This window comes from Oryx dammah, unplaced genomic scaffold (assembly GCF_014754425.2).
Source record: "Oryx dammah isolate SB20612 unplaced genomic scaffold, SCBI_Odam_1.1 HiC_scaffold_21, whole genome shotgun sequence".
NCBI lineage: Eukaryota > Metazoa > Chordata > Mammalia > Artiodactyla > Bovidae > Oryx > Oryx dammah.
Window position 1 is genome coordinate 44,653,319 of NW_024070205.1, and position 27,120 is coordinate 44,680,438.

The 27,120-nt window shown below is 34.9% G+C and overlaps 1 protein-coding gene across 2 annotated transcripts in view; it reads right to left on the reverse strand.

Moving 5' to 3' along the window:
• The window catches only part of RGS7 (regulator of G protein signaling 7), a 484,813-nt gene that overhangs the window by 6,765 nt on the left and 450,928 nt on the right, over positions 1–27,120 (reverse strand). The window contains exons 11-17 of one of the 2 annotated variants that reach the window (XM_040263568.1): positions 22,893–22,991; positions 21,624–21,685; positions 20,557–20,667; positions 19,187–19,312; positions 12,786–12,972; positions 9,631–9,720; positions 7,342–7,422 (exon numbers count right to left, since the gene is read on the reverse strand). In XM_040263568.1, coding sequence (XP_040119502.1) covers positions 7,348–7,422; positions 9,631–9,720; positions 12,786–12,972; positions 19,187–19,312; positions 20,557–20,667; positions 21,624–21,685; positions 22,893–22,991 — 750 coding nt within the window. In that variant the 3' untranslated portion in view covers positions 7,342–7,347. The remainder of the gene's footprint in view (positions 1–7,341; positions 7,423–9,630; positions 9,721–12,785; positions 12,973–19,186; positions 19,313–20,556; positions 20,668–21,623; positions 21,686–22,892; positions 22,992–27,120) is intronic. The other variant, XM_040263569.1, reaches the window with a different exon arrangement.

The following is a 27,120-nucleotide window of genomic DNA, read 5'->3' on the forward strand; positions in this document are numbered from 1 at the left end:
GAAGTTATCTAATTTTTGCTAATTTTTCTAAGTTAAAGAATCTGGGACAAATTCTTAGTTAAGTTCTAAAAATCTTAATTCTGGAAACTAAAAGGGCTAAAATTCCTTAACCAATAGTATGTTTTTTGTTTGTTTGTTTTTATCAAGTTGCTTACAATTGAATTCTGTATGAATAATAACTATTTTCAACCCAATGACTACATTTGTGCTATGTCGTTTATACCCATTCTTAATAGATTCTAAAGGAAATGAATTTGGAAAAGGATGGATACATGTAATGTTTATGTATAACTGAATTACTTTGCTGTGTACCTAAAAATAACACAGTTAATCAACTATGCTATACTCCAATGTAAAATAAAAGTTAAAAGAAAGGAAACAGATTATATTGGAAATGGAAATCTATAGAGAAAGACAAAAACAGAAACTCAAAACAAAAATTCAGCATCCTGTGAGATTTTATAATATCTAGTTAATGGACAATATGCTAGCACATGATCAATTTCAGGACAAAATTAACCTGACTTTAACTGGCATCTAAGTGAAGACAGATTCTCTGGATAATCCACAATATAGCTATCACATAAACAAAGCAGTTTTTCTAGTGTCTAACAATAAAATTTCATCTCCACTAAACTAATTCCTTCCTTTTAAAATGTTGCATGGAGATTTTGTTATAATTAGGAAAATAAAACTCCCCCCAATAAAACGACCTATGTGCTCATTCTTAGTTTTCTCAAGTTGAGTATCAAACATTATGAATTTCACGATTTAAAATTTTTTCTTGGTCTTAAAGTAATAACAGAAAGTTGACAAAGAGCTGTGAATCCCTAGAAATGGAAATAAAGATCAGGCTCTTAGCTCCGTATGAGAGCCCTCAGCATTTGGGAGATGGAAGCAAATGTCCACACGCCTTTCCTGCAGACACTAATCCATGAAGGAAGTAGGGGAGAAGCCATATTCACTTGGGTGACCATCTACTTGCTTTATTACTGTCATAAAACATAAAAACAATGTATTCAGTCTTTACCAGTCTACAGGACACAAAACAAACCAACACTAACTGAAGGGATGGATTTTTAGAAGATAACCATGAAAGAGCTTAAAGAGTAGGAAATTACCAGGATCTTTTGGATTAAAAAAATATTAACATCTTAACTCTTATTCCTACTTGTTTGTTTCATATCACTACCTCCTAGTCTTTCCCATGTGTTGCTGTAGACTTAGAAATACCTTCTAGAATGCCTTGTCAGCTCCAGAGGCTCTGGGACCAGGAGAGGGCAAATCATGTCATTGACTTTCTACTGGTATATGTGACCCAGTTACTGGACCTGTGCTGAGCTCCACAGCTGCGTAATAAAAAGGGCTGAGTGTTTGCTGGTAATGAGCCGCTGTTGGACTAGAGATAAGAAACGTACATGCTCATGACAGGCTGAACTAAAGGATACGTTTGCTTGTTTATTCTCATATGAAAATTGCACCTGTTTCATTTTAAAAATATAAACGTCTTTGCCTGGGTTTCAAAATCCTTCTGAACCTGGCTTCCCTGGCTGGTCTTTGCATCTGCTACTCTCTGAGCTTGGGTTCTACTCACTCTTCAGATAAACTTCTTACTCATGTTTTTGCTGAAGTCCTCTAATTGCCCCTTAAGTTCTGCAATTTACCTCTCTTGATTTTTTGTCAGTACTTTGTTTCCTCTGGGTTGGGAAGATCCCCTTGAGGAGGGCATGGCAACCCACTCCAGTATTCTTGCCTGGGAAATCCCATAGACAGAGGAGCCTGGTGGACTACAGTTCATGGGGTCACAAAGAGTTGGACATGACTTAGCGACTAAACAACAATGGCAAGTGCATTTTTAAAAATGCTGTTTTGTACAATCCTCTAAGTCATCTGGCTTGATAAAGCAATTGATAGCTGTTAAACAAGCTTAATATTATAGAAGTTTCCAAAAATGTACTTGTTTCTTTGTATGAGTTGAGTTCCTTGACTGGAAGTCATAGTTTAGGAATAAGCTTCTAGAAACCAGGGTAATGAGATTCAAATGTATTGGTACAAGTAACTTTTAGGGGAGGAGAGGCATGGTAGGATGAGAAATGGGAGCATGTTGGATACACTCTAACTATTAAGTAATTAACTGATAGAATTTGGGTCTTTTAACTTTTATATTGCCCTGGTTGTTGCTATCAGCGAAACTAAGTGGGGATATGTTGAGGGAATTGAACTAGGTAAGCTGAGTTCAGTTCAGTTCAGTAGCTCAGTAGTGTCCAACTCTTTGCGACCCCATGAATCATTTGGAAACACCCTGCTTCAACTGAAACCAAGTCCCCTAGGATAATTTTCAGGTAAGTTTACCAAAACACAGTGGATAATTTCAGCAAAACTGAAAAGTGTGAGTTCCTCAAAAATTAAAGAAAACTCAATTATTGAGAATTAAGAAAGAAAAAGAAAAGAAGGAAGGGAGGGAGGGAGAAAGAAAGGAAGGGGATTCTATAGCTAGTTTGGAGGCTGGTATATTTAATGTTGAACACAGGAAGAAATTCTGTTATGTACTTAAAAGAGATGGTTTGTGAACATATTTATATACCAGTTCTTATTTGTAGCTTCTTGTGTGGTTTGAGATAGAAAAAGTAAAGCCAAATACTTTCATCTCCTTAGTTAAGAATAGCTTCCTGAAATAAAAATAGCGTATATCCATTAGAGAAAATGAGGAAAACATAGAAAAATATAAAGAAGAAATAAACATTACTCAAAGTACAATTATTTACATGTTAATATATCCTTCTACTTTTTATACAAAAATATTTTTATTTTTTTTAAAAAACTAAAATTATACTATGCATAGTACTAAAGCTTATTATGAGTAATGTGCTAATTAAAAATGATCATATTTTGATCAATTACCCATGTAACATATATTTTGTTCAAATTCATCACATTAGTGGGAAAGGAAATCAATTTAGAAAGATGCTACCAACATTTAGAAAAAAATCCCATAACATAGAATAAATAAAAACATATTAGGGTAAGTTGCATATAATAAGGGAATGTGTTATTTCTGAAAGGTTATTTTAGTCCTATACACATATAAACATGCATAAGTACAGTTTATATATACATACACACACACTCACAAACATATATATATTGCATTACTATGTCATAGTAATGGGTCGTGATAAAAAAAGATGAAAGCCAATGCTCTAAAATCTATTCTTTAATAACTGCATCAGGTTGATTTACCTTAATGCATTTAAGAAATTCACAATTGTATATTCAGATTGTGTCTTATTTTTGGCAGTTATATGATGCAATGAATATTTTTGTTTGTGTATAAACATCTGGGTTTTGTTAGAATTAAATTGTTAGAAGCTGAAATACTAATTGAATGTGAGAGAATATTTTTGAAGCTTTTGACACATTGTATAAAGTTATCTGCAAGAAAATGATTAGCAATTCATATCCCTAGTAAGTGTGAACAATATGTGAGTTCACTAATTTTCTTATCCTAGGTATTATTATTTTAACTAATCTATTGGAGGAAAATGTTATTTTGTTGCCTTTTGAATTAAATTTGGTTATTAATATAGGTTTTCTTTTTGTTTTCTTATATATTTATTGACTATTTGTATTTCCTTTGTTAAAACCGATCAAGACCTTTGCTTATTTTTCTAATGGCATATTGCTCTTCTGATTATTTTTTTTGCAAAGAACTCCCCATATAAATCACATTAGATCTTTGTCAAGTACATGCTCATTTACTTGTTTTTAAAAAGAGTTCACTGGACTTGAGGACCGGAAGTTGCTTTAAACAAGTAAGGGATTTACCAGTCTTTCATGGTATTTCCGTGGATAAGACAGAAAAAGAGGAAGTTCGTAACTAAATAAACACCTACCTTCAAGGTGTGCTAATTTTTGGAGTAGTGGATCTCTCTTCATTTCTGTTCTTATGACATTTTAATCAGCAATCTGCTTGACTAAATTGATATAATTCTACTAAAATGAATGCATGAATGATGCCAATTTGCTAATCTTGGTTAAAAGACAGGATAACAAAGAGATACTCCAAAAAATTACCTACCATGATAACTCACAAGATAAAATTTAATGGAAAGAAGAATAAAGAACTGACCTAACATGAAAATTGATAAACAAACAATAAACCAAAAGTCTAGCAGCAAAAGAGAAGATGGAGGAGATATAATCTTAGCTCACAAGAAAAAAAAAAAATTCTAGATTTAAAAAACATTTTAAGCCCCAAATAACCTGGCTGCTCTGACTGCAATCTGATGCAGTTTTTAGGCTGAACCGTGCAAGTTATATGTTTCTTCTTTACCATTGGGCATTTGATATTTCTAATCTATCCTGGTTCGGTTACTTCTCAAGTGTTGTGAGTCTGCATGAATAGATTTGATGCAGCACTGCCCTCTCTCAGGTTTGCTCCATAACTGGTCTGAGGTTGTATTTCCAAAACCTGGAATCTATATTATTCACGGGTGGGAAGGGTGGGCTCAGTGTACAATAATGGTGATTGTTAGCATCTGGAAAGGAAATTTCATGCCAGATTTCATGTTTAATAAAACCAAGATAAAATGTTTTGACCAGGGACTAGAAATAATTCACAGAGTTTTAGATAGCATCTTAAAACAGCGTAAAACTGCCCGGAAACACTGTAATTCTTCACAGATTGAAGACTAATTGACAAGGAAGCCTGCTATTAATGTGTAATACAAGTGCTTTGGAAATCAAGAATACAAACTATGATTTCTGCCTTCTACAAGTTATTTTCTCTTCTAGTGTATGTATTTCTTGCATTAGGGCAAACATAATGATAAGAGAGAGAAAAATAAATAGACATCTCTTCTTTTGTAATTTTGTATTCCATTTAACGGAGCAATTCAATTTTTTATAAGAAAAAATCAATATTTAACTTGATGAATGCCTATGACACTTTGAGCTATACTGGTAATGAATAAAGAAAGAAAGAATAACATAAATGTCCATCAATAGAGGAATAGAAAAATAAATTATAGGTATATCCATTCAGAGGAATTTTGTGCAGCCAATAAACAGAATTGTGTAGAATATGAAATGACCTAGAAGATATTTCTGATGCAATTTAAGCAAATAAAGCATGTTTCAAAAGCATGCTTAAAGAGTGTCTTAAATCTATTTATTTATACAAGTACTATTTACGGCTATTTCTGGCTAAAGAAACTGTAGATGAAGAAACTGAAGTGCAGCAGTTTAACTGACTTCTAAAAATTCATATGGCAAGAAAGTATGAGACTGAGTTTCAAGCCTAAATACTAACATTTCAGGTTTCCAGTGCTGGGTATAATAGGAAGAAAATGAGTACTCTATAAAGTAATGAATTTAAAGTCAGAAAAATTTCCTTCTAGTCCTGACTTTCTCTCACCTATAAAATGGGTAAAATAATGAGTATTATATTACCTAACTAGCAGGTTCAGATTAAATTAAATTAGATAATATAAAGTACCTAGTGAAGAGCCTGGCACACGGCAGGTACTCAATGAACGCGAGTTACTATCATTATCTCACTTTCCCCAGGCCCTTTCAGAGTCTGCATATTGTGTAAAAGTATTTCCCCAAGTTCATTTCTTAAACATTTCATCTTGTAGCTTCCTTATATTTATCAGAGCAACTTCTACATAGGACTCCTTTAAAATGTTTATTTAAACTCTATCTTTCCTCCATTATTTCTATTTAGTTATAATAAAACCACTCATTCATTATCTTGTGTTAAAATCATTTTATTGAACCTATAAAGGCATCCCATAAAATTTATTATGTAACTACTTTGGATGCCTATCACAACTGCTGACTCTAAAAGGAATCATAATATTGAGGAACACTGAACCCAGAGGAAATAAAATAATAAATGAAAATAGAAAGGTAAAGGGAACTTTAAATAGAAATTAACCATCAAAAGATTTAATGGGTATGCAGTTTAATATTTTTAATTTTTGTATAAAAATAATTTTCAGGATAGAAATTCACTTCTCATGACTAATCAAATAAATGTAGTAATTTGTAATCTACTGAGGAGATTAGAAAGCCTTTCTAATTTTTTACTCCATTTCTTTAGAGTACTATCAAAACAAAATAATCAATAAGATATTACTTTTCATTTTCCTGGATGGAAAAGGATTAACCTTAAATAACTGTGTGTGAAGGTTATCTGAAATTTATCAGTATGTTGTGTGTATATACGTGTTCTGGTATGAATATTACTCAACTTATCTTTCTTCAGTAATCTCAGCCTTTTGTACCATTCTCTTTAAAAAGATGGTTGCCTTTCTTGTCCTAATGAAATCCTATTTACCCAGTTAAATGTAACTTCTGGAAATTCTCATATTATTCATGGACTCTACTTATTTACCCTAATAAATAAAAATAGTTTATCTTTCTCCTGTACATCACAATATTTTGTTTATATCATTATATACCATAGCAACTAAGGTCTTGTTTTTAAGATATAGCACAATGTCTGGAGTATAGATGGCACTTGGGGTATAAATTTCGATTGAAGGTGCATAGGATTACTTCCTCACTCCTCTTATTTCCTATTGATCTTTTCTTAAGGTTTGCAATGAATGACAATGTGGTGCTACTTTAAGATTTGAGGAAGTTGGTCAGATGTGGGGATGGTGTTGGAGGAAAGACAGTCATTTTGCTTTCCCTTTCCATCTTCCTTAAGTTACATTATATGTTTTTAATTATATCACAGAAATTTCCAATCCAATCTCAAGAACAATATTCTGTCAGCACTATGTTAGAAAAGAATGAATTTGAAACAATTCTTAAACAATACACAGAGCACTGTGCAACACCCTATGGTGACTTTCTCTAGCAAAATCTTGAGGCATTTCTTTAGCATTGTCTTTATCTTCCCATGGTGACTTATGAGGCATGCTTAAGAAAAATTTTTGTTAAAGGTCAGAGATTCCAAAAGATCCAGCCAAAATTTTGGGAAGTTAATAGTGTGATTAATTCTTGGAGTCCTTCATTTTCCAGTCCTTTAATTTGTGCAATCACAATGAATGTTCAAAGTATATACTGCTTTTTAAAGTCTTTTAATTGAGAATTCATAAAAAGAACTGATTAACACTCCCCACCACAAGGAGCCTTGAAGGAGACTAAAAACAAAAACCGTATTTTTGCTGAATCCAATTAGCTTACATTTCAACACACATAACTCCACTTAACTGGCCATCACAGCAAAAGCCACAACACACACCCACAGCAGCAGCAGCATGGAGCTGACCACACAACTCAACAGACAATGCAGACAAACTGGAGTATAAACCAAGATTTTTCTACCTCTTTTCATAACAGGTTAGTGCTGGCCCTCAGTGTTGGTGTACAGTTTTTATGGCATGGGAAAATAGGGATGTTTCTGCCCTATAAAAATAAATGTGTTGAAGGCTTTAGTTTGAGCTTATACAATGTCAGAAAGTTCCAAAGGCACTGGCACAATACCAAAAAAAAAAAAAAAAAAAGAATCTCACAAACAAATATATCACTAAAACACATGGCAAGATACTAAGAAAACACTGGTAGGAAAACAACTGGTTTCCTGGATGATTGATGCAACAGTTTTCAATACTTTGCTGAAAAATAACGAATGAGAAAGGCATGCTAGTGGGTCTTTGGTGGGCATATATTGTCACCAACCCCCATTCATACTGAGTCTGGCTCTGGCTTTACACTGTTAAAGAAGTCATTTTCTCTTTGCAAAAGTAAGAGACACAGAACCCTCGTAGTTCTTAATCTTTTAAGCCTTAGGAAGAGCTAAGGGAAAGAGTACAGAAATACATGCACTATTGTTAACAAAGACAGAGATATATAGAATAAAAATTAAAATATAAATAGTTATTTCTTCATTTTATGTATCATAGTACACACTACTTTCCAAGTCTTAGTTTGATACATACAGATTTTCACATATGATATCTTTATCTACTCTAGGAAGTGCTGGGACAGAAAAGTAAGTAGGAAGTTCTGAACTTGAATAAAGACAATAAATACTTTTGCTCTTACATCAAAGGATGCAAGATGGAAGATGGGGCTTGAAACTGGGAACATTTCCCAATTGGACTTCATGATTTGCAATTCTTTAAAAATGAAAACTTACCACATTCTGTGCAAAGTTTTCAAAACATGTTCTGCGGTCCATTGAATATCCCGACTTATATGTGTGGGGTTGGGCGGGGCAAAGAAAAATAACAAACAGAGAGAAAAAGAGAGAGAGAAGGAAGGAAGAAAGGAAGGAAGGCAAAAGCCAGAGGAAAAAAAAATGGCAGAAAAAGACAGGGTGATGAAATGACTCAACACCAAATTCATGTTCTAAATCACAGGGATCAGGAAAACAGGAGAGCTGCCACCGAAGGCCTCTTGTCACAGGGCGTGGGCTCTGTTTGCATTAACGCTTATACTTATTAACACCAAAACTCTTCTTGTGCAAACAAAATGATGTGATTTCAAGCAAAATCAAATGACACTGAAATAAAGTAGATATGTTTAGGTTTTATGCTGACATTTTCAAAGCCTACATTATTGAAAATCTAGTGGCTTATGTTCAGAATGTCCTCATAATTTTCTACTGGTACTAAATTTCTGTTGATATCATTAATTCTGTAGACCACTGCTGTCCAACAGAACTTTCTGAAAGCATGGAAATTTCATTCTATACTTTCAAAAGTCTTTAGCTGTGGCCACTGAGTAGGAGAAATTCAGTTAGAATTTTATGTAATCTTAACTAATTTAAATTTAAACCATTGCATATGCTGGTGGTTGCTGTACTGGTCAGTGCAACTGTCTGGCTGCAAAGTCAATGGACTTTGAAAAATATCATTAGCTTAAGTGATGATCATGAATTATACAAAATTATCATTTCATCTCAGAATTTCAAGAAGCTATGGACTATTTTAATATTACAAAATAATGAATGATGTTGATGTTTACATCCAGATTTTCCATTTTCTGTTAAGCTGATTAATAAGGTGTTACTAACAGTGAGACTTTGATTATAAACATTAATTGAACAATGTAGCCTACTGAAGTTCTTCAAAAATATGCTAGGAGCTCTTAGGTATGAAGCCTCATCGCAGGGATACTAAGTGACTCAGGATAAATGCCAAATGAAAATATTTGGAAGCAAACATTTAGTTTGCTGATAGTTGCTGCATTTTAGCAACTATCATAGGAAAAAAAAAAAGAGTTATGAGGCATATACATACATTCCAGTTTACAGGATGAGGAAAATCCTCCCTGAGTTTTTGATCTGATGGCATTGTTCTTTTCTTTATTGTAATTTCTTATTTCCTTAAACTGGCATACAGAAGACTAACATGAAACATGAGAACAGCATCTTAAAAACTTTGTAAAGCATGGACATCTGCCAGGACAAACACGCAATAAAGAAAATAAGCAATCAACAGGCAGAAACACATACAACTTAAATGACCCTGATAAAAGGCAGGGGTTTGGGGAAGGGTCTTGGAGTATATCCACTTACCATTTGTCCAATACTGTCATCCCAGCAGAGATAACTACTCCAAATAACTATAACTGAGAACTAAGTCATAAAAGTTCACAAAGAACCAATACCTTTTTCTTTGCCTGTAGAAGTTCCTGATAGGCACTGGATCTTATAAAACGTGGGTATGAATCACTTTTCATCAGTTTGTAAATGTGCTCCTAAAAAGAAATAATGGTTGAAGCTCCTTTTTATTATTTCTCAGGAAAAATCAAATACTGTGATAAGAATGCAACATCCGATTCAAAAACAAATCTGTAATAATGATAATGCTGATGAGAATATTTTATATGCTTATAGAACAATTTAGACCTTCAACTTTATTCTTTTATTTAAGGATCCATGTTTAAACTGGTTTGGGAGCTATGGAGGAGGCAAATCAAATCCAGTCCTTAAAAAAATGGGATTTAGTTAGTAGATTGTCATCACATAATTTCAAATCAAGTTGTTGATTTATATAGACCATTAAGATAAATAAATCTGCTATCTCTTAAGATTAAGCCAAAAGAGAATGATGCAAAGTCAGGATTCAATAATCATTCTAGATACCTTGGCATTTATATGTACTTGGAGGGTTCAGACTTTCCAAATGAATCATCTTATTGGTGAAAATTGTCATGCAAATCTACTTTAGGCCAGAGCAGAAGTCCAGAAATAAATTTTGTGATATTTAATTACTTAATGTCCTAATTTGTATGCATGTTTTGACTTATTCTGAAATATATTAGGTAAATATTCGATAATTTAATCCTAATCAGTTTGTAATGTTTTGTTTCAAAGATGAATATTGGTAGACAAAGGAAAAAAATATTCATTTAATTCAATGTTGGCCCAATCCAAGGAGATTCTGCTTTGGTTTATTGCAGCCCAAGGGAGCATAAGGCTCCTTGCTCATTCTAGTCTGTTAGAGACAGAGTTCTGAACTATTTGAGAGTATCCTGAATGTCCCAGAGTCTACTTGTTTGGAGAAAACATATATTTTAAGAGATGACTTAGTTTCCTGTTCTTAAATACACTAGTAATAATTTGTAGTTACTGTGAATCCACTTAATGACATTCAGGATTAATCCTCAGTAATCCTGACATTCAGGCTCTAGTCCAAGGTTCATCTCCAAAAGTATGATACATTTGGAACTGTATCAGAATTTGTTGTTGGAAAAGTGGGATGATGTTTTATTTTGGACTCAAGCATTTTGGGATTCAGGTCCTATCTTGGTCAAGATTTACCACTTACAAACATGTTAATTTTGACAATTTTATTCACTTCTCTGAGCCTCAATCTTCTAGTCTACAAACTAGAGTTATTGTCAGGATTTGAGGAATGATCAACATTTAGCAAAGTATGAGGGAATGCATAGTAAGTGCTCAAATATGTTTGAGTATGTACCAGGTACACTTCAAAGTGCTTGCCTGTTGGTTAATTATATTCTCACAAAACCTCAACAAGGTTGGCAACCATTTGCATATATATTTTAAATATGAAGTAACTAAAGCACAAAGAAGTACTTGCATTAGGTCACAGAGCAGAGCTCAGAATAGAACCCAGGCAATTTGCCTTCAGAATCTGCTTTCTTATTACACTGTATCTCTTCTTAAACAGCAGCAAGAATTTTTATTATTATATTTTTGAATATAGGGTTTATAAATCCACAAAAAAATGGGATTAAATAGCTGAGGTTGACTGAGAAAAGCCTATGGTCAGGTGGTAATATTTTCTATAGAAAATTATGCCTTTTCCTTTTATTGAAGAGACGTTAAGCAAAAATATTTTTCAGTGACATAGATAACAAAGAAATGTTCTTTTTAAGACTTTTGGGAAGGTCATTCCAAATATTTTACACATTGTTGAGTCTACAAAAATGCTTGAAAGTTTATCTTGAATTGAAAGAAAGGTAAAACAGTAGAGAAATAAGCAACAGAATTTTCCTCCTGCTCTGTCTCATGTGTCTCCATAAAATGTAATTATTTCCACATAGAAGACCATGGCAGAGCCAGGGTGAATGAATGGGTTTCTGGTTGGCTGTTTCAACCTGTGTTAGTTTCCTGCACAGTGGCTCATTTCTTTTTAAACCAAAGCCAGTGATAAATATATTTTATACCGAGAGTAAAAATAAGCAAGGAAATTTCTGTACCTCATGCTTCATCTTCTATATTTTCTCTTAGTAACATAGCTATTTAAAAAATAAGACACTTTTTAGAGCTAACATTCTTCTCTAAAATAGGTTTTAAGAAATTATGAAACATGTTTGTTCAGGTTTAAAAGCCAATTTCAACACATCATTAGGAAATGATATTCTCTCATTACACATTTATTTTTCCTCTTGAGCACGATATACTTTTTTAAAAGAAAGTAGAAATTAAAATTACTTCTAAGGAGACAACTACATCCAGTTTCAAGAAAAAAAAAAACCACACTTAAATAAAACTATGTCTTAGGAAGTTAATATCTTAATATCAATTTCATTTTTTCTTCTTTTTGTAGACTAAAAAAGTAACTTGGAAAATTTAAAAATGCTTAAAGTTACTGTTTCAGTTTGTCATCAGAGACAAAACTGGTTTGAGTTTTACATAACTTTAAGCTAATTTAATTTAGGTCTGACTATTCATAATAATATATTATTTAGGAAGGTCAGAATCTCAGACTCTCCATATTAGAAGATAAGTTAAAGAGTTCAAGTATGTGTTACTGAGTTATCAGAGTTGAAACTAAAGTAAAAAGCTTTCAAATATTTAAAATATTTCCCTTCAAGAAATTTTCCTGTAAAAACATTCAAATTTACAAAAATCCCCAGGCTTTAAAAACTCTTCTTTTTAAAGTATCTCCGTTTTCTTATAGATCATTTAATTGTTTTACATACAGCTTCCTTGGTGGCTCAGACGGTAAAGAATCCACCTACAATGTAGTAGACCTGGGTTTGATCCCTGGGTTGGGAAGATCCCCTGGAATAGGGCATGGCAACCCACTTCAGTATTCTTGCCTGGAGAATCCCCATGGATAGAGGATCCTGGCAGCTGCAGTCTATGGGGTCGCAGGGTTGGACATGACGAGCGACTTAGCACGTCCGCGCGCGAACACACACACACACACACACACACACACACACCCCTAAATTGAAAATGTTAGACATAGCCACAGATTATAATGAAAATAAAACAAAAGTATCTCAACTTTCAACTTCTCAGGAGCACATTTGTGATGCAGTGTGAGTTCGATCCATGTACCAACCTGAGCATCTTCGAAAGTGTACCGTCCGGGCTCCTTCACATTCTGTGTGGTTTTGTCATAGCTCTTAGAATCCAAGTTAATAGCACTGGGGGCTCCTGGAGCCAGAAATTCTTGCCATATCTCCTGAACTCGAGAGGGAACTTCTCTAATAGGCCTTTTCTTCAGGTCCTCCACTGCTAGCCAGAATCTACACAAAATGAGACATAATCTGATGTCTGATGTCTCATAGTCTGAAAATCCTTAAAATATTGACTTATCATAATAATTCACAGTGAGGCATAATAATAAGCTAATTTTCTCTGAGGGCGTCCAGAAACAGGCTTCTACTGATTTTTTTTATTAGTTGTATTCAAAGATATAACATTTGGGGAAAGGAAATATTGAAAACAATCCTTTTTTAGGTGTTCTCTGAAAATCAGGGGCTTCCCAGGTGGCTCAGACGAGGAGCCTAGCAGACTACAGTCCATGGGGTCAAAAAGAGTCAAACATGGCTGAGCCACTAAGCACACACACACTGAAAGGCAGACCTGCCAGGGCCCTGATTCCACACAACCTCAAATTTTTACTGAAACAATGTAGCAGTACTGAAGAACCTTTTGTTAGACCAGAAGAGGAGTTTGAAGGGATTTAGGGGCAGTGACATGGATCATCTGACTGGGGTCATAAAGCACACCACATACTCTATTTTTTGGCTTTTTTGTCCATTTGAGCAATGAGGGGTTAGTATGGAGAGGATTTTCTGCTTTACCTGGTAAGGGAATTACCATGAAGCTTTACTGGAATGAAAAGAGGCCTGGACATAGATTAGAAAATGCCCTAGCTGGAGAAATCAGGGCAAGTAACTAATTTTAGGCTATTTAATTCCAAGACTTATGAAATGACAGAAGCAGCAAGCTTTCACATGTAATTGTTCAAAAGGCTTAAATCTGCAGAGGCATCATAGCAATTCAGAAGCTCTGGAAAAAATAATATTGACCTACTTCTAAATATAAAATATATATTTTATGTCCTTCTGTATAGAATATAGTCTATCCTGAAAGGAAAGAACACCAGGACTTTTTCTGGTTGATAAATGCAAATAGCAAAGTCTAATAAAAAGCCACATCATATTAATGGGTTTCATTTTTTACAATTTTGCCCTATATTATATCTTTTTGTTTAGACCTAGAGATAATGATGAAACATGAATATGTATGTCATAATAGTGTCTTTAAACAAACAAACAAAAAGGACACTTGAAAAAGGAAGTACTAGATCTGTCATCCTCAATAGGGGCCAGATGTGATCCTGATATGGAGAAGATGACCACAGAGATGAATCACTACAAGCTACATGGGATTCTCTGGTGGCTCAGACTGTAAAGAGTCTGCTTGCAATGCAGCAGACCTGGGCTTGACATGATTGAGCAACTAACACACAACACGGGCTATAGAGTTTTAACAGAAGTAGAAGGGGATAAGCAGTACCTTCATAACTACTCTGTTTTAAACTTAGGGATTAGGGGAAGTTCAAAAAATAAGTAATAAAGCAGTTGAGCTAGCATTAGAATATCAAATATTACTTAATCTAATAATTTTCCAGTTTCTAGGTACCATTTTCCTATAGAAAGGTATCAGATAATCCAATATGGACTATATCTTAAATGTTTTTGCTTTCAGAAGGCAAGGGTCAAGACCATTTCTTTTTTAAATACAGGTTCTGACAATGTGCAGTCTAATAGGAATGCTATGTGCAATCTGAAGGAGCCTAAGTGTTATAATTGATGCATATTAAAAAGCTGAGACATCACTTTGCTGACAAAGGTCTGAATAGGCAAAGCTATGGTTTTTCCAGGAGTCATGTATGCATGTGAGAGTTAGACCACAAAGAAGGCTGAGAGCTGAAGAATTGATGCTTCTGAACTGTGGTGCTGGAGAAGACTCTTCAGAGTCACTCCTTTGGACTGCAAGGAGATTAAACCAGTCAATCCTAAAGGAAATCAACCCTGAATATTCATTGGAAGAGCTGATGCTGAAGCTGAGACTCCAATACTTTGGCCACTTGATGCAAAGAGCCAACTCTTTGGAAAAGACCCTGATGCTAGGAAAGACTGAGGGCAGGAGAAGGGGGCGACAGAGGATGAGATGTTGAATGGCATCACCGAATCTATGGACATCAGCTTGAGTGGACTCTGGGAGATAGTGAAGGACAGGGAAGTCTATGGTGTCTCAAAGAGTTGGACATGACTTAAGAGACTGAACGACAACAACAAGAAGTTCATTTCAGCACTCTTTGAACATTCAGATAAAAAGAATGTCTTTGTTCTTGAACTAGCAAAGATACACCATTCAAATGGCCGTAATACAAGGAAGCACACGAGAGATTCTCAAGAAATAGGCACAAACCAGACAGTCTGGGAATGCTGAGCAGGAAGGAGCCCCTCTGCTGGGGCAACTACTGCATTGGAAAAGGGGATTCTAGGAAGGCTACACAGATGCAGTGACATCTTAAATAGACTTGAAATTATAGATGAGATATCAGAGGGCTGAGGAGGTAATAATGACGGCACCTATACTGTAACTGCAGGCACTATTCTAGGTGATTTAGCTATATTAAAACATGCAATCCCTTCAACTTTATAGAGTATGTGCTAATATTTCCCCCACTTCAGAGAAAACTGAATATATGAAGACTAAGTCACTTATTTAAGTTGCCCACTGTGAGTGCCATATGTAGGGTTTGCTCCCAGATCTGCAGCAGATGACATTTTCAAATGCACTCTCTTGAATGCCTCACTAAATGCATCATTGTTTTCCTTATCCTCAGCATAGTCATCATTGCAATAATTTAGTAGAATGTAAAGGGAACTCACTAAAACTCCACTCCCCCCTTAATATATCAAAGCTGGAATATGAGGAATTATCTTAATGTCATTGAGCCTTGATTTTTTTTATCAGTAAAATGGGATAATAATGCCTATCTCACTGGGTTTCCATTAGGTAAAATGAGATAAATTATGTAAAGGGCTCTTTTGAAGTGCTTGAAATATTTTTAGGCACTCATATCATATAACTCTCATATTACTGAATTTACTTGGTACTTACTCTGTTTACCTGAAAGAGGAATGAGCAAAAGCACACCAAGTGAGAATAGAAGTTCTATTTGAGAAATAAGTACTTATCAATGAGCAGTATTTCTTGACTATTTTTTGTCTCAATACCTGAAGAAAACGCTCACATGAGTGCCATACTTCCATAAATAGCAGATGCTAAATAAGATGCACTGAGATGTATTTAGGTGTAATTAGCCCTGCTGGTAAAATGGACTGTTTTGTCTCTCTTGGGCTGTGACACCAGATACCTAGGCAGAAACAGGAAGAGCAGTGGACAGAAGCTTAGTATTGGTTTATAGAAAGCCTAGGATGGCAATTATTAGCAATCTGACTTGTAAAGATGCTTAACTTCTTCTATTCATATTTTGCTTGCCTGTCAAATGGGGCAAGGATATTAATATTTAAATTTTATGTTTGAAGTGATGATTAGTTGAATGATAATCAGAAACAATAAATACAAAATATGGCATGGCATACTTATAAAAGTAGTGAATATAAAGCATAACATGGTATGGCATACACTGGACTTCCCAGGTGGCTCTGTGGGTCACAAATCTGCCTGCAATGCAGGAGACGCAGGAGATGCGGATTTAATCCCTGGGTTGGGAAGATGCCCTGGAGGAGGGCATGGCAACCCACTCCAGTATTCTTGCCTGGAGAATCCCATGGACAGAGTGGCGAGCTACAGTCCCTAGGGCTGCAAAGAGTGGACACAACTGAAGCGACTAAGGCACACACGCACAGGTGGCATATACTAGGTGTTCAAGACTTGATATCTATATCTATCTATCTGTTCTTAGTAGGGAAACATATAACAGACTTACAGCATATACCCAAGAAATATATATGTGACTACATCAGAAATATGTAATGTTTCTTTTTTATATAACTTTGTTTTTATTTCAACATAACATGCAATAAAATATTAACAGATTATAATGCTTAAAAAGAAAAAAGGACTTTAAAAGCAATTTAGTTCAGATTTAAGAAATCATTCTAATTAAACACAATAAATCTATTTCCAAATGATCAGTTTAGACCAAAATTAAAAATAGCGTTTGGTAGGTACTTATGTCTGCTGTCTATTTGCAACATTTTTATATAACCTCTGATTCTTGGTATATCCAGCCCTTATTTTCCTAACACAGTAGGGAAGGACATATACATGGGCCATTTAAATTAAAGGAAGAAATGGGAAAGGGAGATTCCAGGCTGCAAAAATATATACAAGCATTTACCTTTCCAGAACTAAACATTTCTTCCATAAAAATATGAAATATCCAAGCTCTATAGAATTAGGGCTGGGACTACTTCAAATGCAATTATTCTGTATTTTCAAAATATAGGGCAGAAAGCCTTTTGGATGATATTTATACATTTTCATACAATGAAATGTGTAATATTTCATATATGCAATTATTTATCAGGCAATTTAGTGTGTTATAGGATTATTGAAATAAAAATGGAAATAAGATAAAGCATGGAAAAAATCAGCAGTGATCAATTTCATTCATGAAAGAGAGTTTGCACATGCTAATCTTTTAGTCCCAAAGTCTCTTTCCTCTTCCTTTTTCACCTGGTTATCTCCTTATCACGGAGAAGGCGATGGCACCCCACTCCAGTACTCTCGCCTGGAAAATCCCATGGACGGAGGAGCCTAGAAGGCTGCAGTCCATAGGGTCGCTATGAGTCGGGCACCACTGAGCGACTTCCCTTTCACTTCTCACTTTGATGCACTGGAGAAGGAAATGGCACCCCACCCCAGTGTCCTTGCCTGGAGAATCCCGGGACGGGGGGAGCCTGGTGGGCTGCCATCTATGGGGTCACACAGAGTCGGACACGACTGAAGCGACTTAGCAGCAGCAGCAGCTCCTTCCCTGAGGAGGCTTTGAGTGATCTCTCCCTCTGGGCTTGCCATTCTCCTGTATTTCTCAGATCTAACACTCATCCTTTGGTGTCGTGATCTGTTTTCATCTTTGTATTCACGCATAAGCCGTACTTCTAATAAAATCAGGAAGGATTTTTATTTGATTGGGTGATAATGGTGAAGTACTGCTTATTTATTTCTTTATCATGAAACCCATGATGATAGCATTTTTTTTTTCAAAAACATAGAGAATTAGAGGAAACTCCATAAAAGACTAAAACTAGATTTATCTCTGCTTTATTTTCTAAAGCATTCTTGTACTCAATAGCTGATGATGTGACCTTATGACTGAAAATATTATTTAGGTCCAAAAAAATCCTTAGCACCTGCAGACCTCTTGAAACCCTGGTCAAGCTTTCAAGTTTCAGTAAACTTGAAAAAGAATAGGAAGCGGCATCCCTGAAACCTATGACAGGCATAATTAAATTTCTCCAGATTCTGCCTGTGGTCAACTTGCTTAATCCATGGGACATCGGTCAAAATTCTATGTTCTTCTAAATGGTTTGGTTTGGGTATCTCTTAAATCTCCTGCAAAGAATGTGATGATTCTGGAACTGCTAAGTTGCAGTAAAAATAAAGGAATGCTGGCAACTTTCTCTAAATGGATTTCACAGGACTGAATAAGTCATGTGAAATTAGAGAGTTCCATTTCAAAAGAATACTGAATGAAAGAGCTTGGGGAAAAACCATTTTATGTAGGGGAAAGTTATCGCTCACTTCAGTGATCTTAGAGCTGCTAAAATTTATTCCAGTGTCTCACATTTAAAAATTCAATTTCCAGGTGCTTCTTAAGTCAGAAAAATTTCAAAAATATGTAAGGATGATGTTTACAACAGATAAGCAGGATACACACCTCTCTAGCAGACACTAACAGCTCAGTCTGGTACTGCTCTCAACTGCCCTGAAGCTGTGTTTAAATGTATGAAGTAAAAGCACTGCCTCCATCATTTTGTTTCAAGTTATTTTATACAGGCACTCGATTTCCTTTTCTAGATCTTACTTGAGATGCAATACACAAAGACCAATATGATAAACAGGTGATATGTTAATTAAACTACATAAGCATTATTGATGATTCTTTGTTTTGCCAAGTACTAGTCTGATACTTTTTTATGCAGTCCATTTCAAATGCATCAGATTTACATAGTTAAAAGATCAGGAGACAGTATAAAATAAACCATTATGAAGAAGTGATAATATTGGACAAAGTGCTTTGCCTTCATTACCTTTTCTTCCTCTATCAAGAGGCAGAAATTCAATAGGTCCATAGGTTCATCATGATGTTGGTGGGATAGTAACTGGTCTGTCGAGTGCAAAATCACCAGACTCATCATAAGAAGGTCACTCTTGCTTAGAATATAAGATTCAAACAACATGTCTTACCTTAAGTTTTCTGAGCTGAATTCTGACTCTAGAAATTTAAGGAATTGTTCTCTCCCAACTGGGTCTTTCAATGCTTCATCCATGCCAAAACCCCATCGTTTTACCCTCTGCTGACTTGGTTCTTTGCTATAGAAAATAAAACAAAGCCAAATATACTCCTTTCATTATAAATTCTATATTCTGCTATTACATTTCCCCTCAAAATCATATATTCTTTGAAGCTCCCATCTTTAACATATTTTTCAGGAAAAAAAAAAAACCCTCTGATTGATGACTCTGCATGAAATTATAGTGAGATGAAAGTTAGGCATTAATAATAAAGTAATATTTATTAAGCATTAAATGCCAAGAGATGGATTCTCTTTTAGATTTCTTCAGCAACTTTGAGATGGGTACTATTATAATTCTTATTTTATAAATGAGGAAGTCAAGGATAGAGGGTTATAACTTTCCATTGTCAAATAGGTAATATTCCAGACATTCTGACCCCAGGACTCAATTTCTTAACCACTACACTATGAAGTCTCATGGTGGCACACTGTACTGGAGGAAAGTGCATTGAGAATCAAAAGGCTTACATTCTGATTTATGACTTTGTTGTTGATTAAATGTATGACATAGTCCTGGCTGAGTCACAACATTTTGGGATTCCAACTTTCACATCTATAAAACTGAGAACTTAGGGATGAAGAGATATATACTTGTCAAGCATTTGAGAACAACTGAACGGACATAAAAGCAAGAGAAGGTCCATAAATGCAGTCTAGCTAAGTGCTACAGAACACTAAATCCTCACTCTGGGAAGGGGTATGCAGTGATCTTTTTATGACTCTATCAAGATTGGTGATATAATTCTTCTCTTATATAGCTGATGAAAGAAACCAGGGAGTCTTAAATTGTGTTCTGGTTTTCTTAAGAAGTCAGACACTTGTCAGTTTCTCTTAGAGTGTTTATGGTAAATTCATTTTGCTCCAAAACAGAATTTATAAAGGCATCATACTTGTATTGGGCTTAAGTAAGTATGGATTTAGCATTCATTTTACTTGAATAGATGGACCTTTGTGGCTATGTGGATTTTCAAGGAAGCTAAAAACAATGACCTAAATTTTAAGAACTAAAGATCCTAACTAGTCGACCTTGAAACCCTTGCACATCTGATTTTTTGTGTACCAATCTTTCTGGAAAAGCAAATCTAATATAATGCAAACATCTAAGTTTCAAAAACCATTGCCTTGAACAAGAGCTTTATATCATGGTTAATGTAGACACAGAGTAAAATTACTTTTACAATTAGTCTGCTATAGGATTCTTTTTATATCACTCAAATCCTGAAATAAGTATATTTGGAAGGAAGAGAAAATGTCACTTACCTTGCTTCCAGTTCCCAGAAGGTAGTATCATCAGACAACCATGGGTTAGAAGGGTCAGGTGGCACAAGAAACGGGTCATATTCTACATACTGTTCTGTGTAACTTAGCAGACTTGAGAAAAAGAAACATTTTCATTTTCTTTAGTTTTCTGGTTGAGATAAAACTGATCTTTGTAAGGGACACACTATAAAAACATCTGGCCAAGGAATTCTTGCTTGCTTATAGAATAAAATCTGATAGCAGTTTTTATGCTTCTTTGAAGATAAATGTGGTTAAGGATTCCATCTTTCCCAATGCTTTAGCAATATGAATTAAAATGAGACATTTTAATGTCATTAAAATGAGACAAAATGGAAAAGGTCAGTGTATAGAAGGAAGTGCCAAGAAGCAATTCCAACCCTTGGTCAACTAGCCTACCCACAGCAGAACAGATGTTAGCTCAACTTGGAGAAGGGGTTAAAAGGCAATTTTTGTCAACAGTATTTACAGGAATTAGGTAAAGGGGAAATCACTTACAACACGGTTTTGGGGAAAAAAAATCTGTTTTTAAAACAAAATAAAGGGAAAAAGGAGAGGAAAAACATTGGAGAGATAAGATTTGGCAATGCCTCAAAGTGCGGAATATAAATGTCTTAACAGATTTGAATGAAGAAAATATGTAAAAATCTAAGCTTAATTCAAATTCTGAAGTCATAAAGTAACTGAGTAGTATAAATGTTAAGAATTAACAGAAAGTTTCTAAGTTGCCAACAAGTAACTTAATGAATTAAGTTTTATTTCTCCTAGCAGGAGTGAAAAGATTCAATTCCTTGGAATTATCTTCTGTATTTGATTGTGGTTGCACAAAGATTGGGCCTCTAGAGACCTAAGATAATAATGATCATTCTGTCATTTGAAGTGCAACAAAAGAGCTCTGTGAAAATTTTCTATGTTCAAAAGGGAAAAGAAAATAATATTTCTTACAGGGTTCCAATTATATCAGTTCTCCTCCCACCAGTTCATATTGAACACATTTAATTGTCATCTGAACATTTTTTAATTTATATGGGCATGGTTGCAATACTTACCTATCAGCAACTTTTGACATTTTTAACCGATGTCTATCTAACTGAATTTGCCAATACTTTATCTGGAAAAAAGAGATAAGTAGTTATGTAAGTAGTGACATTCTCCAATTTTCAACTCTAAACTCTAATAGATTGAGTAATTCTAAACAAGAATATGTTCTAGACAGGAAACTTTCAGTCTATAGAAAAACTCAAACATGAGGGCTCTGAAAGAGTTAATAAAAATTAAACTCTATTTGACTGTAAACACATAACCAGTATTGCTTTAGAACAGCAGTGAGGTTGAACATTCTGCCCACATCAGCAAAATAACTTTATTTTTAAAGTATTATAGAAATTTTAAGCATTTATTCATGGAGATTATCCAAATTAGAATCACATTTCTCCGTTGAACAGTGAATTCAGAAAATAAATGTATTTGCTATTTGTTACTATAATTTCAAGATAAACCCTACTTCCTAATACTAGCCCAACAAAAGCATCAATGATATTTGTTTTAAGAATAACTTTATCAACATTTCAGAGTAAATTCTCACAGGGACATAACAACATGTGGAAATTTAAAACTCTCTGAGTTACTTTTCCTTCAAGGTGATTATAAATATACTAGAAAAAGTATGTATTACATAGTTGGTAGGAAGAAATAAGCAAAAGGAAAAAAAAGTCTCATGACAACTAACCAAGAGATTTGATGATGAATTGATAAGAGACACTTGGTATTGCCTTTGAAATACTGCAGCCAAAGCTATTTATTCATCAACAGATGCAACAAGAAGCAATTTATACCATTGCTATACCAAGAAGCAATTATCTGCTTATCAGTGCTAATGAAGAAAAACTTCAAGAGGATTCTGGAGATCAGTACTGCAGAAACAAGGTTGAGCACTCTTTTGTGAAGATCACATCACATGATTGGAGGTGGAAAACACATGATCTAAATGTCACCAACCTATTGTCTTCTCATTTTTTAGAACAGAATTATGGAATATAAACTAACTCAATAATGGAATCATCTATGAGTCAGTGTGTGTGATTTTTAAAAATTAGTTAGAGGAAAAAGGATTTGGAGAAATAACAAGGGAAGAGTTTTGAAACCTATCTCCTTATATTAATAAATCTTCAAGAGAATACATATCTTAAAATTACATTTTAAATACAATCTTACAAATCAATTTTTAAAATATCTCCTATTAACATCAACATCTGGTCTTCATACTGGCTACTCTGTAAACCATCTACTCTGTAAACCATAATTCTAGGTTGACCCACCTGTTGTTGTAACTCATCTTCTGTTGGAGGTTTAGTTTCTGGTGTGGGTGTGTGGGTAGGACTGTGACTTCTAATATCATTTTGTAGACCATAGACAGACTATATTAAAATAAAGAAGAAATATGTTAAGAGAAAGTTACATTTATATTCACAGACTTTCTAAAAGGTAAATTTGTGTTATATATTCATTAAGGTAACTCAAAATTTTGCTGCATAGTGGATTAAGTTTATCAAAATTCAAAAGGCACTGCTACCATAAATGTCATATGAATCTAAAATGAAAGCACAGAGTTTTTGGAAAAAATATGTGGTCATATTATTAACTGACAGAATAATTGACTATATGAATAAAACTAGGTAACTGTGATAAAATATGGGGTGAGTTGAGAATACTAATTTGGGAAATGACAGCACAACATAGCATCTAATAAGTATTAATTTCGGAATAAAATAGAGGTGGATATATAATACAATAAAAATGTAATAAGGCAAAAAGGGTAAAAATAATCTAGTTGTTTTACATAGGAAAGGAATGGAGTAATAAGGAGAGAAACTAGGTTAAGAATTCCATTGCTGATTTTGTCTCTGATGGTATCATCAAAGACATACCAGAATGTTCCTACTTTCCCAGCTCAACATTGGGTTATTTACCTCACAATACTGACCTTGTCGTTTGGTTTCAGTAGCTGCCATTTACAAACGTTAGTGACCCCTAACGTTTTGTACGTCTTTGAAATTCTTAGTACCCCAGTGCTTCTTTACTATTTTGTCAAAAGGTGAACCCTACTATTTAGGGATGCTCTTTTTTGGGAAAGACACATTGCTTAGTAAATATAAACAAAAATCTGGGGACTTCAAGAACAAAAATTCATCCCTAATTGAAGGTGAGACATCTTACATGTTAACTCAAGGGAGAGGCCAAATTACTTTTTCTTTAATATTAAGGCACTCTTACTTTAAAATAAAGAATTTAATGTTAGCTACTAAGCACTTTTTCTTTGGACATGAGGATGGAGGAGGACATGACAAAGTTTCACGAGCCCTACAAAATTAAAGTTGCCAAATAGTGGAAAGAAGCTATTGAAATCAGAAGGGGGTAGATGTTTAACCAAGCCACTTTTCAGGCCCATCACCAACCTTACCAGTAACTCTAAATTGAAATTCATCCTGTTAACGGACCTGTTTTCACTTGGATTCCACCTCTTCTTAATGTTAACCTTTTGGCTCTGTACCTGGGCCCTTTTCCCTTGCAAGTTCCCACTATTTTGCTCTTAGCCCATCTTTAACATATTTGACTTGGTTTTCTGACTATCTTTGGTAGGATCTTCAATTTCCCTCTTTTGACATAGCTCCAACCTCCTTGAAACTCAATTCTTGTTACTGGGCATACAATTCAACCCAAGGACTAGCACACATGATGTCAGTTAATTACTAACTGGACTGAACTAAATGGCTTGAACTGTCTTTTTCTTTCCTTCTATCATTCATTCAACATGTATCAAACACCTATTATACGCTGTATATAATTATTAAGCATTAGGGATATAGATGTAAACAAAAATAGGTATGCTTCCTCCTTCCTTAGAACTTATGACCTAATGGTTACACAAAGAATCACATAAATAAACATATGATTAAAACTGTGATAAAGTATTATGAAAGAAAAGAATGACAAGAGTACAGTACCTGGAATACAAGGAGACTTAATTTTCACTGAAGAAATGAAAGGTCTGCATGAACTACTGGTAGTTGTGTTTGAGGGTGATTAAATAACATAACCCTCTGAACTCCAAAGTAACAGTTGAGGTGGGTATTTTAAAATTAGTGGAGTAAAAGACCACCAATTATGAAACAATTATACTTTCCAATGTCTGCTATTTTTTTAGTTGTATCATACTAATTTTTGATAAAGAAAATAAAAAAGACATCTAAGGTTTAAACTTTCCATTCTCACTTAACCTCGATTTAATTACTTAAAGTTCTTGAATAAGAATCTCTAGTTCATGTAAAAAATGTTTTAAAGACAAGACAGCTGACAGTTCTAACAGTGAGTTTGTTGGTTAAGATTTAAAATAGTTTAAAAGAGCGCTAGAAAAATACCACAATTTATGGTACCAAAGAAGTAAAATAATTAATAAATTACCTTCTATCTCTACATTTCTATGATTATTTCAATATACATGCATTTCACATGATCATCATGCTGCTGCTGCTGTTGCTAAGTCGCTTCAGTCGTGTCCGACTCTGTGCGACCCCATAGACGGCAGCCCACCAGGCTCCCCGTCCCTGGGATTCTCCAGGCAAGAACACTGGAGTGGGTTGCCATTTCCTTCTTCAATGCATGAAAGTGAAAAGTGAAAGCGAACTCGCTCAGTCGTGTCCGACTCTTTGCGACCCCATGGACTGCAGCCTCCCAGGCTCCTCTGTCCATGGGATTTGCCAGGCAAGAGTTCGGTTCCATAAAACACTCAAACCATTGGGCGGTGCTGTTTCACATAGTCTTCCTGCAGCCTGGCCACTGGTTCTGAGGTTACTGGGATGTTTCCTTTTTTGTCTTACATGTAAGTAAACATCATGAATTCTCTCTTTCTTCATTCAGGGTACCTTTCATTTTCTGGGGATCAGTAATAGCTTTTAACTTTGATTCTTGGCTAGAGTGAAAATAGCCACAAATAATGCAATTTTATGCTCAGGGCTTACTTTATGCTAAAGGAGGTAAGAAAATTGATCCTATTTTGGCCAATAAGTTATGAGGATCATTTGCAATGTAAAAGGATTTACACCTTTTAGAAAACTGAAATATATTAGAAATCTTGGCATAGAGCAGATAGGGCTAGAGAGAAAGAGAAATGGAATTGTCTAATGTCTTAATATTTGCAGATGGGGAAAATTAAGTTAACTAATTTGGATCCACTTTGAGTTTTAATAGCAAAGATAATTACTAAACCAAGATGCTTTGACTTATAACACCTTTTTTTGTTGTTGTTGTTGTTCCTCAGGGTGCCTGGATTAACACTTTACATATGCAGTACCATCCTAATAAATACTGAATGGGTTATTCATTAAATGAAACAGATTTGACTTTCTACATAAACCTGTTCATATGTGATCTCCTTTTATATCTCAGAAGAGATAAGAAAATTCTTTCCTTTATTTTTGGTCAAGGGGAAGGGACTTTAAGAACTAAAGAGTGAAGGAAGTTTCTATGCTTTTTTATGTGGAGTGAAATATCTGGGATTTTTCTAACTGGTGATGGGTGGAGGAGGGGGGATGCTCAACTCGACTGGAGAATGATTAGGACCATGTCCGATGCCATGTGGAAGAAGCCAGTGCAGAGACACAGCAGTGAGAGGAGACTAAAGAAGATTGAGAGAGAAAGTTTGCCAGTGTCCAAGTCTCTGCAACCAAGACTATCTAGGCTAACTCCCTGCCTATTCCTAAGGTTTTAGAATATTCTCCTCTTTCATCTATTTTGAGCAGAGTTTCTCTTGCCTGCAAAGGTATTGTACTTCTTACTTAAAACACTTTTGTGCTGCACTAAGATATGAATAGTTTATTCTGTTATGTAACACATTAAAATTTAAAATTTCACATTTGGCATATGGAAGTAAAGAAATACCAATCTTTTAAAGTATGAACGGCTATAACCACTGCATTAATAGCAGGAAAACTAGGCATTAATCATGAATTTGCTAACTGTTCTTCCAGGATGTGCACTTTAGCTGTTAACTAAAGTATTACATGCTATTATGTCCAAATGCAAGTAACAGAGGAAAGAAAGATAATGAGACAGCAAACAACTTACTGTTGTTTTGAAATGTGGGTTCTAGAGTTACAGGAAATGATCTGAAGTGTGGCTGCAGTCATGTAAGCACAAATGCTTTTGTCATTTTTCCTTATGTTTTGTGTTGTTCTAGGACCTCTTCTCAGAGGAGGCGATGGCACCCCACTCCAGTACTCTTGCCTGGAAAATCCCATGGATGGAGGAGCCTGGTAGGCTGCAGTCCATGCGGTCACTAACAGTTGGACACGACTGAGCGACTTCACTTTCACTTTCATGCATTGGAGAAGGAAATGGCAGCCCACTCCAGTGTTCTTGCCTGGAGAATCCCAGGGATGGGGGAGCCTGGTGGGTTGCTGTCTATGGGGTCACACAGAGTTAGACACGACTGAAGTGACTTAGCAGCAGCAGCAGCAGCAGCAGCAGCAGCAGCAGCAGCAGCAGCAG